The following is a 14,996-nucleotide window of genomic DNA, read 5'->3' on the forward strand; positions in this document are numbered from 1 at the left end:
TTCTTCTTCCAACAGCTTGTCCCAACCTCCAATATTGCTCCTGCAATATGATGCTTCAACCATAACCCAATTTCCTTCTCTTCACTCTTGAGCAATTACGTCTAAGTCCTTTAACTTAGAAGAACGCTGTTTCTGAATTTCATTTTCAATTACTGAGGTTTTCTGTATGAGGATTTTCATAAATTGCTCTGGAAATTTAAATAGTAGAGCAAAGCATCTTATTCTGCCTATTAATCCTGCAATTACATGGCTGCAGAGTCTTTTTACTTTTCTTAATATGAAGCTTAAGCCCCTTTTTCTGCCACTCCTCCAAATAACCCGTGCACTGAGGATTATGGACATACCAGTAAAGTCCAGGTTTTTGAAATCTACATTCCAGGCTTTGTAGTTATGTGCAACTACTTTTCACTGCTTCTCTTTAATAAGTTTCAAGCAAAACAATATTTCATTAGTTAATTTGCAAATGGTTTCTCGAGGGATCACATAACTCACATGAATCATGTCCACATCCATCAGTTTAAAGCATAACTAAACTGGGCTGAAAAACTGCTACTCTGACTCACTCCAGAGTATTTATATTCCTGATGTGGACTTCATTGCTGAGAAGAGAAATGCAGGCTTTGTTTGTTGATGGATGTGACATCTTGGATTGACCATCTTGGTTATAACAGTTTTATACTGATAATATTCCTCAGCCATCTTCCACATTTTCCAGACATGCTAAACCTGACAGACCTGAAAAATTACAACTCTCACATTCTGGCTGGCTTAACTTTTAGTCTAAAAATAACTACCATGATATGATCTTACAGAAAACAATAAGAATAATTATTTTGCTGTATGGTCTATCAAAAAAAGGTATTTCATTGCAATTCAATGCCACACTACTAATGACTGTAAAGCCTCCAGTACTTTAGATATCCACTTTCCTCTTTCTCTCATTCCCTAGGTCTGTATAGACCACAATGGAGCAACTTAAACTGAAACTCAGGTACAGCCATGCTAAACAGACAGTTCTTCCTCAAACCCAGTTTTATTAAGCATCACTCTTCCTAATATTTAGGTTAAATAGGCAGATGATTGCAAAACTCCCCACCTCCCACTGAGCTGTGGGAAAGAAACCACACTCAGTGATAAACCTGCAGCTTTTTACCAGTTAGAAATTTTGCTCTTCATTTATCCACCTCACAGATGCACCATACTAGAGAGAGGTTCAGACCAAAATCCTGGATCTAAAAGAACCTCTAACTTTGGCCAGGAGGAGGATTTGCAATCTGAAGATAGATCAAGATACAAATTTTGGAAATAGCTCCCATTTTTGTAATGAACAGACTCCAAAACCTGGATCCAAATACCGCTGGTACACTGGTGTTCAAAAGTTGAATCTGAATTTTGAAGCCAGGGCACCTCTGTATATCGTGTACAATTTCACACCTTATTGGACAACCAAGTACTAGCTCACTCAGTGACTGTAGCTTGCAGATCAGTATTTCTATCTTTTATAGTAATCCAGACAATATATTGACTTCAAGCAAGAAAGAGACTTATATAAGAATCATAACATAAAATAGACTTTGGTTTCCACTTCTTTACAGCAGCTTTGCATGAAGCTTCTGCCATTCAGCCTTTAACATCATTTCATCAGTGTGATGACTCTCCGGTACAAAGGGTGAATTAAAAAGTTGCATCACTGATTTTAATTGCACTTGATATGATACGCTATTTAGATATCTGATATGAATGTTGTACTATCTGCTTGACTGGATAAATGATTACTGTTGTGCCATCATTGTTGGGAGGATGCCTATGGCAGCACATTGGTATACTATTTGTATTTGTCTCATACAACCATAGCAGTATATGACAACAGAAAATACAAAGGCACAGCATTGTGTAAAACTTACCGGAGTCTCAAGAAACATTTCTTCTTGTAATCAGGAAACCCAACTGGTTGTGTCTGTCCCTTCTATCTACTGCCACAAAATAGATTTTTGTTTTATTTTGCACCCATCTCTCAAATACCCAAAGCGTATTTGGGATTGACTTGAGCCCTTGTTTGTTTCGCTGTAATTATAGCCCAGAAAAACTGAAAGTATTACGTGGGAGGAAACCGTGACAGCCACAAGCTTCCACCACGTAGAGATCACATGCTGCGATTTGTGGGTAGTAACTGGGAACTACCAATTCTGTCTCAATGTGCTTGTATTGTAAAACAAAATGAAACCACACGTGCTTAGCCATTGTGGGAACATGAGAATTGCCATACTGGATTAGACCAGTGGTCTATCTAATCCAGTAACCTGTCTCAGATAGCAACCAGTAGCACAGAGCTATAGGCAGTTATGGGATAACCTGCCCCCAGAGAAGATTTCCTCCTACCCCAGAGTACTGAGAAGTTGGCTTATGCCCTGAAGTTGGCTGTTTGTGTCTTGCCCATCATTCTCATTTGTCTTTTTAGCAGTAGATTTCCCCAAAGTTTGGTTCTGCTTGTTAATTGGGGAAAAAACACATGCCCCAAAATAAGCCTAATACTTCTCATGGAATTATGGGTGCAAGAGACACAGATTCAGTAACTGTGAACCCCACTGGTATTATCATCAATTGACCATTATTGTTGTTTTGCTGATGGTAGTGTCCTTAATGTGCTAAGCACTTTCCAGAGATTCAAGAATAGATCAGAATCTGAATAAAACCACACAGATTGTAAGCTCTTTGGGGCAGAAACCATCGGTTTGTTCTGTGTTTGTACAGCGCTGAGCAGAATGGGATCATGGTCCATTACTAGGTCTCCTGGGCACCATGGTAATATGAATAACAACCACTACGACTAATACTACTACTACTACTACTAATAAAGAATGGATGGTCTCTGCCTGGAGGAGCTCAGAGTCTAAAGATGGATGGACAGATGAGTGGACAAGTCAGGAAATCAGAATAACAAATCAAGAGCAGCACTGCAGAAGTAGGCTTTCAAAAAAGATTCAAAAGTGAATAGGGGGGAGTGTTTGCAGATAATTTCAGAGAGGGAAAGCAGTCAACCTGAAGCTTGATAAGGGAGCAGAAGGAGGGAGGGATCTATTTACAATCATGTCTTAAAGGAAGTGACCAGTAGATAGTGGATGAGGAGTCAGTGGGAAAGATGTGATCCAAATAGTGGACAAGGAATATTTACTTTTAGTGACAATGTGTGTGTTTGAGAGCCCAGAAATATGGACATTGAGGTAGCCAGGTCAGGATATAATGAGAGACTGAACAAGAGATTTGACTGTGGGGATGGAAAGAAAAGGACAGATGGTAAGGAGCAAGAATCAGTAATATGAAATTTCATAGTGAGCTATTGCCAGTCTGCAACATCCATTTTCTGTCTATTCCACACAGCAATCAGTGCCCCCAAACTAGCTCAATATTCTTTCTGTGTCATCTTAAATGTTATCTTAATGTCTGAATTCATTTTCAGCCAAGTACATGCTCTCTTGGTGTGATTCCTTCCCAATCAGTTTCTTATAGCAAGCTAGCCCTGTATCAGTAGTTTCAGGTTAGAAAGAAACTTTAACATAAAATTATAATGTAAAATAATACTTACTTTGCATTTCTTTACAGCAGCATTGCACAGTGGCTCTGCCATCCAGCCTTTCTCAGCGGGTGGACTTCCAGCTATTTCACTCTCTGATTTTTGTCATGAGTCTTGCCTTTTTCCCCTTAAAATGAGGGGTGCAATGGATTACTATTCAGGACACACTATTATTTTCCACCCACTTCCCTGTAACGGTGGTGTCAGAATTACTTTGACATGCACAGTTCTTGGGAGCTGAGGGTCACAAGAAAAATGGAGTAGAGAAGCAGAGACTCTGGAGTAATGACGGTGTTGAAGATAGGTTTGGAGAGAAAGGCAATGTGGAAGGAGTGGGCTTGGCAGGGGAGAAAGGAACCAAGAATGAAGGTGGGTTTAGAGGGGATCCTACGGCTGATGATATTGGAACAAAAGTGGAATCTAATTTGATGCTGATAGTGGTTACATAGCCAAGCTGTTGTACAGCTTGCTGAGCTACATCTCACAGGAAGCCTTGGACTCTGGAAACTACCTTAATGAGAGGAAGTATGTTGGGTATAGGATTCATTCTCCTTTCTCCTTTAAGGGAATCTGGCAGCAGAATCACATCTCATTAGAAAGATGAGTAAGTCACTAGATTTCATTTTTGAATTTAAAGGCGTGACACAAAAGAATGAGGCAAATCAAAAACCGCTACTTTGACACCTTCCCAAGGTAGAGTCTGACTGAGAAAATGCAAGTCCCACTAGAAACCAATGAAAAATAGATGGTTTCAAAATTGTTAAAAGGTACATTGTAGAGAGAGACAGGGGGAGAATTTACCTTAAAAAAACTCCAAAACAAACAAAAAAACATGTTAGAAGCTGTTTGGTTTTCTCTGGTTTCTAACTGGACTTGCCTTATATGCTACCTCTCTAAGATGGCAACTTCCAGAAGGGAGAGGATGAATTTTCTAAATGGAAAAAGTAGTAGGTATTTCTTAATTATTTTTAAAACATTTATTGTGTGTATTTAGTCTTACAGGCTGATTGAACAGATACATAAAAGTCAGCATTTGTCTAAATATGTAAGCAGTCATGTTGTGTTCACCTGCCTAGGTATTTTCAGGATTGTGACTTTTTTCAGTAAATATTTTCTTTCTTCTCCGAGGTATTACAGAAAAATCTCTGTAGTTTTCCTTTAACTTTCTCTTGTTATCAGAGATAACAGAAGGAATCTCATTTGCTACAATGTCACAATACCCTCCAAATCTAGCCCAGGATAAAAGGCAAGAGTTCTTTAGTTAGCCCACTTCTGAAGGGAATAACAACACCTTTTCATCTTGGTTCACATCTCCAGTAAATTGGAGTAAATATTTTAGTGAGATTCCAACTACAATGAGGCATAATAAGGAAATTTTATGTGTGACTCTAGCTCAGGGTCAGAAACTGAAATGAAGCATTCTGACCTTCCTGGGCTGCACATGGATTCATTGAGTAAGAGCTCTTTTGGAAATACTCCTCAATCCCTTGCTGTGCCACTGAAATGTGAGTGTGCTCCCTAAAGTTCTGCTTCTGTTACTTTGCCTCCTCCTGCCTGCCACATCCCTTACTGAAGTGCGTGTTGCATAATCTGGAGCCGTGGTTCTCAACCAAGGGTACGTCAACTCATCTAGATCAGTGTTTCTCCACCTAGGGATTGCAGCCCTTATCAGGGTCACAGGTTGGGTTAGGGGAATCGCAAGTGCAGGGCCGGCATTAGGGAGTGGCAAGCAGGACAATTGCCCAAGGCCTCATGCCACAGGTGCTAAATGCTTCAGCCCCTTCACTTGGGGCTCAGGCTTCAGAGAAGACTCACAAGTGAAAAACAGGCTCACGTATCGCACTGAAATATAAGTACAATATTTATATTCCAATTGATTTATTTTATAATTACATGGTAAAAATGAGACAGTAAGCAATTTTTCAGTAACTGTGTGCTGGGACACTTTTGTATTTTTATGTCTGATTTTGTATACAAGTAGTTTTTAAGTGAAGTGAAACTTGGGGCATTCAAGACAAATCAGATTCCTGAAAGGGGTACAGTGGTCTGGAAAGGTTGAGAAGCTCTGCTTCTGCTCTGGAGCATTGGCCCAACTGTTCTGCCTGGCTGCAGTTGTTTGGGAGATGGAAATGCTAAATTAATTTGGCTCAGATTTTAACCTATAGAAATTTGCTTTCACATAATCTAAGGCAATTAGACATATTACTTCAAAACAAATGAATATCTTGAAGTGTTATAAGCCAAATAGGGCAGTGCTCAGATACCATGCAGTTGAGTAAACCTACAGGCCTGAACACTAAGGCCAAAAAATTCATAGATCCAGTGAGGTCTACATTGTCAAAGTTGACTTGCAATTACTTCCCTTGGGCTTCATTTTCAGAGGGCAGTTGCTCAGCATTTTCTGGAAAAGCTTTTTGAATGTGTCTCCTGTCCAGATGGGTACTCAAAATCATTAGTCACCCTATGGAAAAACCTGAAAGTATAACCCAGGGTAGGTCTGAACTGCAGCTGGGCATGTGCTTTCCAGCCCAGATGGAAAGACTCATTAGTTTTGCTCTATCTAATGCTCTAAAAATAGGAGTGTAGCTGGGGGTAGCTCAGGTTAGCCCTTCAGTACAAACCCACCCGGACTCCCTGGGAACATACTCGAATGGCTAGCCCGAGTCACCACCCATGCTACCACCGGTTACACAGCTATTTTTAATGTGCTAGGTCCAGCAGAGCAAGCATACGTCTGTCCACCTAGGCAGGAAAACACGCTCCTAGCGGCAGTGTAGATGTACCCAAACTGACTATATACACAACTGAAATTGACTTCCTTGATTTTCACTGTCCATGCTGAAGGAAATGCAATAAGTAAAGATCTTAAAGAGGCAAGTGTAAATTGGGTGTATATATTTGTCACTTTTAATAATGTAAGGTGATATCAGTAATATAGGTAAAGACATACTTAACAGCACAGGATTTTTAAATTGATAATGTCACTTGAACAGCTGCAGACTATGCATAGTTTGGGTGAAGAGGGGTTCCCTAATAGAAAAATTAGAAAATTGTGAGTATAGTCCTGATTGAGAAGAATATCTGTAGTCCTCAGGAATTTGGTAGTATTTCTTTAAATAGTGTGGAAATTGTCTAGTGGGCCTCCATCTTCTGTTGCAGAAGGCACCAGAACCTAACAGAAGGGCAGTTTATACATGTAGCTAAGATTTGTATATTAGCATATACTGTGATTTGGAACCAAGTTATATTCTTGTGGCTTCCTCGTATTCTTAATGTTGTGTAGAGAGCAAAGATAAGAACGTTCTCTCTCTTTAGGAAAGCACTTAAGCACATACTTAAGACTAGAGCTGGTTCAAAATTTTCAGATGAAACAGTTGTTCATCAGATTAATGCAGATTCATTGAAACTGAAACTGTTGGCGAGACAGTGCTGAGTTTGAGGGAACTCCTGACTCTAAACATTTTTGGTTAAAAAAAGTTTTGACGTCGAACTGGAAAGTTTTTAAAGCTAAGTCCAAGCATCTTTGCATTTTTAAATATTAGCAAATGATAAAATATTAGTAAAAGATAAAAATGTTAACACAAAATATATGACAATCGAAATCAAATGACCCAAACTGATTTTTTTTTCAGTTTATGAACATTTTTGAGATGTTGACCTTTCACCTCTTTTCAAGATAGGAAAAGATTTCAAACATCAAAAATTTTCATAGGGTAATAAATCCGTTTCCACTCAGCTCTATTTAAGACCCATTGAAGGAATCGTACTTATACATTTTCCTGAATTGGGGTAGATTTAGGTCCCAATCTAGGAGACAATTTAAGACTGTGACCCAGGAACTCCAATCGCACAACTGCTATTGGCTTCTTCCATGGCAGAATATCATTTTTTTTCCTCCTTCAATTTACCCATGCGGAGTTTGTAAGAGGAATAGTTTATAGAGGGGACCAATATTGGATTTGCTTAAGAACCAGGGAATTAGGGACAAATTCTAATCCCAATGAAATCAAAGGGAAAGTTCCTACTGACTTCAGTGAAACCAAGATTTGGCCCATAGGAATTGCTGTGTTGTGGATTACACAAAAAAATGAAGTGAATTCAACAGTTCTTCTGCCACTTTGTACTCCCTCTTTCAACCACATATCGTGCTTCAAACCCACTGCTTAAGATGACTGAGCTCAAGTTGTCAGGAAGCAGGCACTGGCCATATAGGGCCAACCCACAGAGTAACTTAAAAACATACAGGCAGCCAGTTGCTCCTTTTGTTCATAGAACTGTTTCCTGATAGTAGTGATGATGAAATAGACCACTGAGCATTTATGACGGGGGGGAAAAAAAGCACCTTAAATTTTATGTAGTGGAACAGATAAAAATAAAATGGTACTTCTGCTTTGAAGAAGTGGGAAATTACGGTAGAAGTAAAATTTCTCAGGGTTTTTACACCTTTTAGAGTGTGTGTGTGTGTGTGTGTGTGTGTGTGTGTGTGTGTGTGTGTGTGTGTGTGTGTGTGTGTGTGTAAGAGAGAAATTATAAAAAAATCTACTGAGATCCAAAATAAACTGCTGGATTTGGGGCAATTTTTTTGGTACTATGAATTGACAAGCGTAATTGCTACCAAAGAGTAATTACAGCAGTGATACCTCTTCTGCTGCACTTTTTCTTGTCAAGATGCTAGGCTAACATAAAATTAATGTCACATAAAATAGCCTTGTAAATGCACAAGTGGTGTTTATTGTTGAGAGCAGACAGATTTTTTTTTAAATATCCAGGAACCGTAAATGCCAAAGTTTTAAAATAAAGTACTACACTTCCCCTGAGCGCAGTTAAACTGCAGGACTGTAAACCAAAATCCGACTCAAGTAGCTTGAGCCATGATTAATACTTCCAGTTGTTAACAGTGAAATGACTAGTCCTATTTTTCCCCATTTGGTTGGATTTCTCTGCTTTTGAAAGGGACACTGTAAAGACTGTTTTTTTCTTTGTCTTCCTTTGTTTTCTGGACACTTTGTGAGAGTGGTGAATTATTGGCAAAGGGAGGCTGGTGCATTATTTTACTGATGGCATTGCTGCACTTTACTGTTGGTGGAGTATTATCATTAAGCTATGTCAAGGGCTCCTATAGAAGATAGACAGGCACCTCCTTTTTTAGCATTTTATTTATCTGGATTTATGCAAATTTTAAACTATATTTTCTTCTTGAAGTTTATAACCACTCAGAAGCTTGACACAAAAATTTGTTGCTTCAGCACCAGTATTTCCCGCTGTTAGGCGTTGGATCGATATCATGGGTTTGCTCATAGGTGGTGGGCTGCTGCCATTGATTCTGTTGTTAATGAAACAGAAAAGCAACAGATTTTAGGGAAAAGGGCTGGGGGTCGTAGGGGAGGGGAGACAGGAAGGGGAGTCCACACAAAATTTGATAGGCTGGGAAAAATTTCTATGCTAGCTGAGGACCAGTGAGCAATCTGCTTGTAAAACACTGACTTACTGGTAGGCAGCTAGAAGGTTAGCATGGTAGGAACTATCAAAAGCTGAGGAAGCTGACTGGCAGCCAGGAGACTGGAGTGTTAAGGGTATTTTGAGGTGCTTTCCAGTGCTGGCTGGATGCCTCTGGAGAAGCTGGTGGACTGGGAGTGGCTGCAATATTAAAGACACTGGTGTGTTGGGAGTTTGGCTGTAATACTGTATAAACAGTGATAAAGATGACAGATTGCTGGTTGCTGAGGGACCAGAACAATGCCTGTGACAACTGTTGTAGATGTGGTTAAAATAACTTGCCAGTCTGAAATACAAGATCTCCTGTGAGTGGGTCTTGCTTTGGCCTTTACAAGGTACTGTTTCCCTGTACTGTGGTGGTGCTTTGGTTATGGGCCCGCAATAAGTGCACTGGGATGCACACCTGTGCCCCGGGGTCCTGTTACAGGGCCACATTCAGAGGGTCTAGTGCCAACGATCTGGTTAGATGTTAGACCCACCTGCTATTTTTCAGTCAGGAAGCTCCTTTTGGGTACTGTATCCTTTGTGTATAGAGATGTGAGAACGCAGTTGTTGCTGAAACTAGTGACTGTCTCTGGCAATCTGAGCATCCGTAGCCCTGCTGTATAAAGTGTTGCTCTTAGAAGATGGGTTGTTAACCTGGACATCAAAAGGAGGAGTGGAGGGTCATGAGCACCAGACTCTTCCCATATTACTAAATGGGAAAGGAGTCCCTGGCTAGATGCCAGCTAGAGGGGAAAGGAAGTTCCAGGCAGGGCATTCCTGGTAAGGAAAAAGTTGAGAACCTCTGCTTTAGAAAGTGTCTTGTAAGAAGATTTTCAGAAACTGCACTTATATGAACTTTGGTGTTCAAACATATTTACTTTTATTGGCTTAAATTTAGAATAGTTAGTTTACTGCAACAAAAATAGTGGTGCTTTTGTAATGCACAGGGAATTTTTTTAAACCAATCAGTTATTTACATTTATTTAGTTGCATTACTATTTACATTGCCTGGAGAAAGTTTATATTTCTGTTATTGTCTCTGAGCTATGACCTCTTCATCTGGTCTATGAATCAGATGTGCTTACTTTTACTGTTAATTGAAGCGTGATACTAAGAAAATAGAAAGTAACTAAAGAAGGCACCACAACACTGTTACATCTGATCTGAGGCTTCCCAAGGTTAGCCCATGCTTGCCTGCCACAGCTTGTTTCGTACCGAATAATCTCACCCAGAAAGGTTCCACTAGGAAGGGAGAATTTTGTTTTCAGATACAGATTTTTTTTTTGTACATGAAAGGAAAACCATTTATTTTTGTACTTAAAACCAGGGATGCTAAAATGGAAACTAAATTTGATCTAGTTGTGTGGGTTAGATGGAACTGAAAATTATTGTACATTCAGTATATGTCTGGAAAACATACAGTGTGTCTTCCTAAAATGAAGTTAAAATTGCTTAAAGCTGTAACTGGTGCATTACTTACAGAGAAGTCTGGCCTGAAAAGGAAAGTGGAAACTCTTGAAAGCAATAGTAGGTAGGATTTTTAAGAGCCTAAGTGATTTAGAAGCATTAATCCCACTGAAAGTCAATGGGATTTGCAGTTTAAAATGCTTAATCACTTTTGACAATCACTCCCAGTAGGTCTAGAAATAGTTCAACTTCAGTTGCATGGAAAGAGCCCTCTGGATTTTAGATCAGACTTAGTTTTCAACATTGGCTACTCTCTCTGAATATAGATTTGATTCTCCTCTAGAAAATGTATATCTTATTCCATCTTATTTTAAGTAATGGGATGTTAAAAGTGACTTTGTACTCATTGTAGAGGGGCAGGTTCGGTCAGCTCATCATGGTTAATCTTATGGTTCCAGTGTGATTAATCCATGACCAGCTGAGAAAGTTAAACACCTCCAGCCCCTGTCTATACTGACTACAAAGTCATGTTTAACATCCTGTTTCTTAATGACCTAACTTTCTAGTGCCCGTATGGCCTGATGGTCTGATTGTCAGAGGTTTTGCATGCCTGCAGTTCCCATTCAGCACCATAGGACTTGGCGATGCTCAACAGTTCTGAAAATCAGCATCTAGTCTTCCCCTCTCTCTTCACCTCAGTTTTGCCATGTGTAAAATGGAGATCATACATAACAACCTCATACTGCTGTTCTTAAGGTGCTTTTGAAATCATGAGACAAGAAGTGCTATAGATGTACACAGCAGTTGTAAGCCCCAGGGCCTGAAGGCTTAGAGGGATGCTCTCTGCTTTCTTTTAAAAAGCTAGCTCTAGCCAGCTTCATTTTAATGAATTATAATGTTGCTTACCCATAAATCTGTCCACTGAGATTTTTGCTGTAGTTGGAATCTGTTTGGATTGTGTAAACACCAAAAAATATTATTATTGTGCTCATGAAAGGGCACAGGAATTATGCAATATCAGGGCCGCCTAGAGGATTCAGGGGGCCTGGGGTCTGCGGTGGCGGGGGACCCCCTGCCTCTGAATTGCCGCCAAAGACCCAGCACTTTGGCAGCAGGTCTCGGAGTGGAATTGCTGGCGAAGATGCTCTGGGAACCCGGGCCCCATGAGAGTTTTCTGGGGTCCCCAGAGCGAGTGAAGGACCCTGCTCCAGGGGCCCCAAAAACTCTTGTGGGGGCCCCTGCGGGGCCTGGGGCAAATTGCCCCACTTCCCCCCACCCCACCCCCCGGGCAGCCCTGTGCAATATATACCCTCAAGGGAGTGGGTCACTCTGAGTTTAAAGGTGGTGGACGTTGATTGGTAATGAAATTCATGCTCAACAGAGAGAGAGGAAAGAGGTTCAGTCCTGGAGTCCAGGAGCTCTATCCAGAGGAGCACAGATTCTGTCCAACTGTCCTGCTTTGCTCTGGGTTCACTACCTGGAGATTGTGCCCTGTGTTGAGTGGATTGACTGGACCACTGGTGACACAGAGCTGACTTCCTATTCATGCCACAGATGGCAGCAGCAGGGTTGCATGAGCTGACTTCACAGCACCATGACCCACCAAGCCATTGGAAGCATATCACAGAACTGCACCAGGGCTGGGTTGGAGCAGTCAGACAGACAGAGAAGCATCCCTTAAAAACTCTTTACTATTACTAGCCTAATTGACCCATGGGTGGAGTTCATGGTGGGACTAAGAGTTTTAGACCTCTATAAGTCAGACCTTTATTTGGAACTGTGGGGCAGACCAAACTCTTGATGCACTGATTTGGGTTTGCTCATTTCTTGTGTGTAAATATAGAGTGTTATCGAGTTCCTTTTAATGGATTTTCTGCCTTCCTCCCCTGCCCAATAAAAAGATACTTGTTTCATATACCCAAGGATTCCGAGTGCTTGTAAATTTGCGGGAGAGGGGGAGGAGGAGGAGGTACAACCACCTGCAAAGGTGACCAGAAAGGCTATGTTATAATTTCTCAGAGCTAGAGATATGGATGTGGCTCTGGGTGAGGGGTTTGAGCCATAATTTCTTTTATTTTAGAAATGATTTGACGGAGGTGATGCATATGGAACTCTCATTAACAGCAATGAAAATATTGCTCCTCTGAATGCAGAACAGAGAGCAGAATGTTGCCCTTACTGACAGTGTTGACAGACCATGATCCCTCTCCACATGAGAGCTGTAAGAGTTAATGTGCATGAAATGAGTCCGTAAAAAGAAATTTACTTAATGTTCCACTGGTCATAGGAGGACTTACTGCAGCAGGGCCTATAAAACTTGCAGTGGTGCATTAGTGTACAATAACACTGCAGATATGTGCACTAAATTGATGGTGCTAGAAACCCAATTAAACCACAACTGTCTTGAGAATGATCAAACCAATTGAGTCTTAGACAGTTTTGTGGTTGAGGCACTGGAATGGGACTCAGGAGACCTGGATTCAGTTTCTCCCTGTACTACACACTCCATTTGTGACCTTGGGTCAGTCACTCAGGCCCATATTTTTAAAGGTATTTTAGTACTGTTGTGCTCTGTGTTGCAACATCTAACTGATTTAGGACCCTAAATCTCATTTTCAAAGAGGATTAGGTGCTTGGGAGCCAAAATGCTTTTGGGAAGTTGATAGGCTTTAGGCTCCTAAATCAGTTAGGTGTCACAACAGAGAGTGTAGAAATGCCTAAATACCTTTAAAATATGGGCCTTAGTCTCTCTGTGCCCCTCTGTAACATTTGTCTTGTCAATTTAGCTCCTGCCCTAGCGAGTTTACAATCTGTGCTTTGCTGTGTCTTGTGTAGTAACTAGCACAGTGCAGCCTTGATCTGATTTGGGGCCTTTTGGCACTATCAATACTGATCATTTAGCTCACCAACTGCTGGTTGGGATTCAAGGTGTTGGTTTTGACCTTAAAGTTCCGAGTGCTTTGGGTCTGTGTTACCATCTCTGTCTTTATTCCAAACTGTCACAGTCTCAAACATCAGAGGTGCTGGATCCCCTCTGACACAGAACTGAGTCCTTGTTAATAGTGTTGTTCCATGAGGGGCCCCTCTATACCAGAATTTACTTGTCCACCACCAATTGTTAATTTTCTAGACATGCAAATATTTCTCTGTTTTTGTAAGCATTTGGGGAGGGGCTGAGGATCGGCTGGGGACTGTTTACATGTTAATTGCAGTGTAATAGAGTTGTGGGGTGGGAATGAATGGTGATTGTATGGATGGTTGACAGTGGACTTGATCAGCTCATTATGCTGGCTTATTCTTGTGGCGTAGGTGCATAATGAAGGGGTTGCCTGGAGTATGGCACAGATGCTCCTACCCTGTATGGAGCTGAACAGTTACATAGTCTGGGTTGTTCCATTGCTTGCTGTTTTTTAAAATTCTTTGAGAGCTCCTTGTTACACTGGGCATATTGGTTTGGGCTCTTAGGCTGGATCTGCATCTAATTTGTTTTGATGTACTTCTTTCTATGGGTCAAGAGGGGAATTCCTGGCTGCCGAGAATGGCTGCAGACTTTTCCGGAAATAGACTGTTAATTGGGGATTTCCTTGGTGGAAGAGAACATGATCTTTCCTGTCTTGACACTCTGTCTTGACACTTTTGGGCTTTGAGAGGAATTTAAAGAGAGAGTTCTCAGTTTTGGATTAGTTCCCTAATCTTGGGTATTTACTGCTCCATGTAATATGTGCAGAGTAAGTCTCTTTAAAACACATGTAATCACCAGGACATCACTTGATATTTGCATGTCTGCAAAGGTACACGCTTTGTCTGCCACCAAACAGCCAGTAGTATAGGAGTTTTTAAAAAGAAACATTATTTGCTTATTAAAAGGGGTGATTTGGGGGGCTTGTCCATGCAATAGGACTATTCAGTGTCTGACATGATGCCTTACTCTTTTTCAGCTGTCCCAGGGTATGCCTACACTGCACATTAAGTCCAGGTCTGTAGGGCTCAGACTTGTGAACTTGGTGTTCCAGGCATGTGCTTGAGCATCCACACTGCATTGTAAACCTGGGTTTAAAATTGCTGGTCCCAGGTCTAACAGCCATGCTAATGCATCCATACTGCACTGTACAGACCTTCTGACTCAGGCATGCAGCTTGGCTTATGTCCACCTTGTAAAATGACAGGGCTTAGACTTCAGTCTCAGCAGAATCTGGGCTCTGACCCACCCTCCTCCTAGTGTCCTAGGATCCGGGTGCAGAGTGCGTGCAGAGTCAGATTGATCTGTATGTGGATGGAAGGGGTTGGGCTCAAACCTGAGTCAGAGCTCACATTTAGTGTGCAGTGTAGACATGCCTGCAGAATGGAATGTGCTGACCAAAAGGCAATGCATGCGTGAGGCCTCAGTCATTGACACTATGCGACCAAAGGAGAAACTGGGGAGAAAAAGTCCAACCATCCTTAATTCTATCACTGAATCAGGAACAAAAAGCAGCACTTTGATTACAAGCACCAGTCTGGGTAACCTTGAAAGCAGTAAACAACTTATCACAGAAAC

General features: G+C 41.1%; 1 protein-coding gene across 4 annotated transcripts in view; it reads right to left on the bottom strand.

Annotated features, from left to right (window-relative positions):
- The window catches only part of RASGEF1A (RasGEF domain family member 1A), a 268,679-nt gene that overhangs the window by 69,299 nt on the left and 184,384 nt on the right, over positions 1-14,996 (bottom strand). For 2 of the 4 annotated variants that reach the window (XM_050960662.1, XM_050960663.1), the window contains one exon: positions 3,584-3,698. The exons of 1 other annotated variant lie outside the window; for it this stretch is intronic. In XM_050960662.1, coding sequence (XP_050816619.1) covers positions 3,584-3,625 — 42 coding nt within the window. In that variant the 5' untranslated portion in view covers positions 3,626-3,698. Of the gene's footprint in view, positions 1-1,904; positions 2,057-3,583; positions 3,699-14,996 lie in introns of those variants that run through there. One more of the 4 variants, XM_050960665.1, reaches the window with a different exon arrangement.

This window comes from Gopherus flavomarginatus, chromosome 6 (genome assembly GCF_025201925.1).
Source record: "Gopherus flavomarginatus isolate rGopFla2 chromosome 6, rGopFla2.mat.asm, whole genome shotgun sequence".
NCBI classification, from domain to species: Eukaryota; Metazoa; Chordata; order Testudines; family Testudinidae; genus Gopherus; species Gopherus flavomarginatus.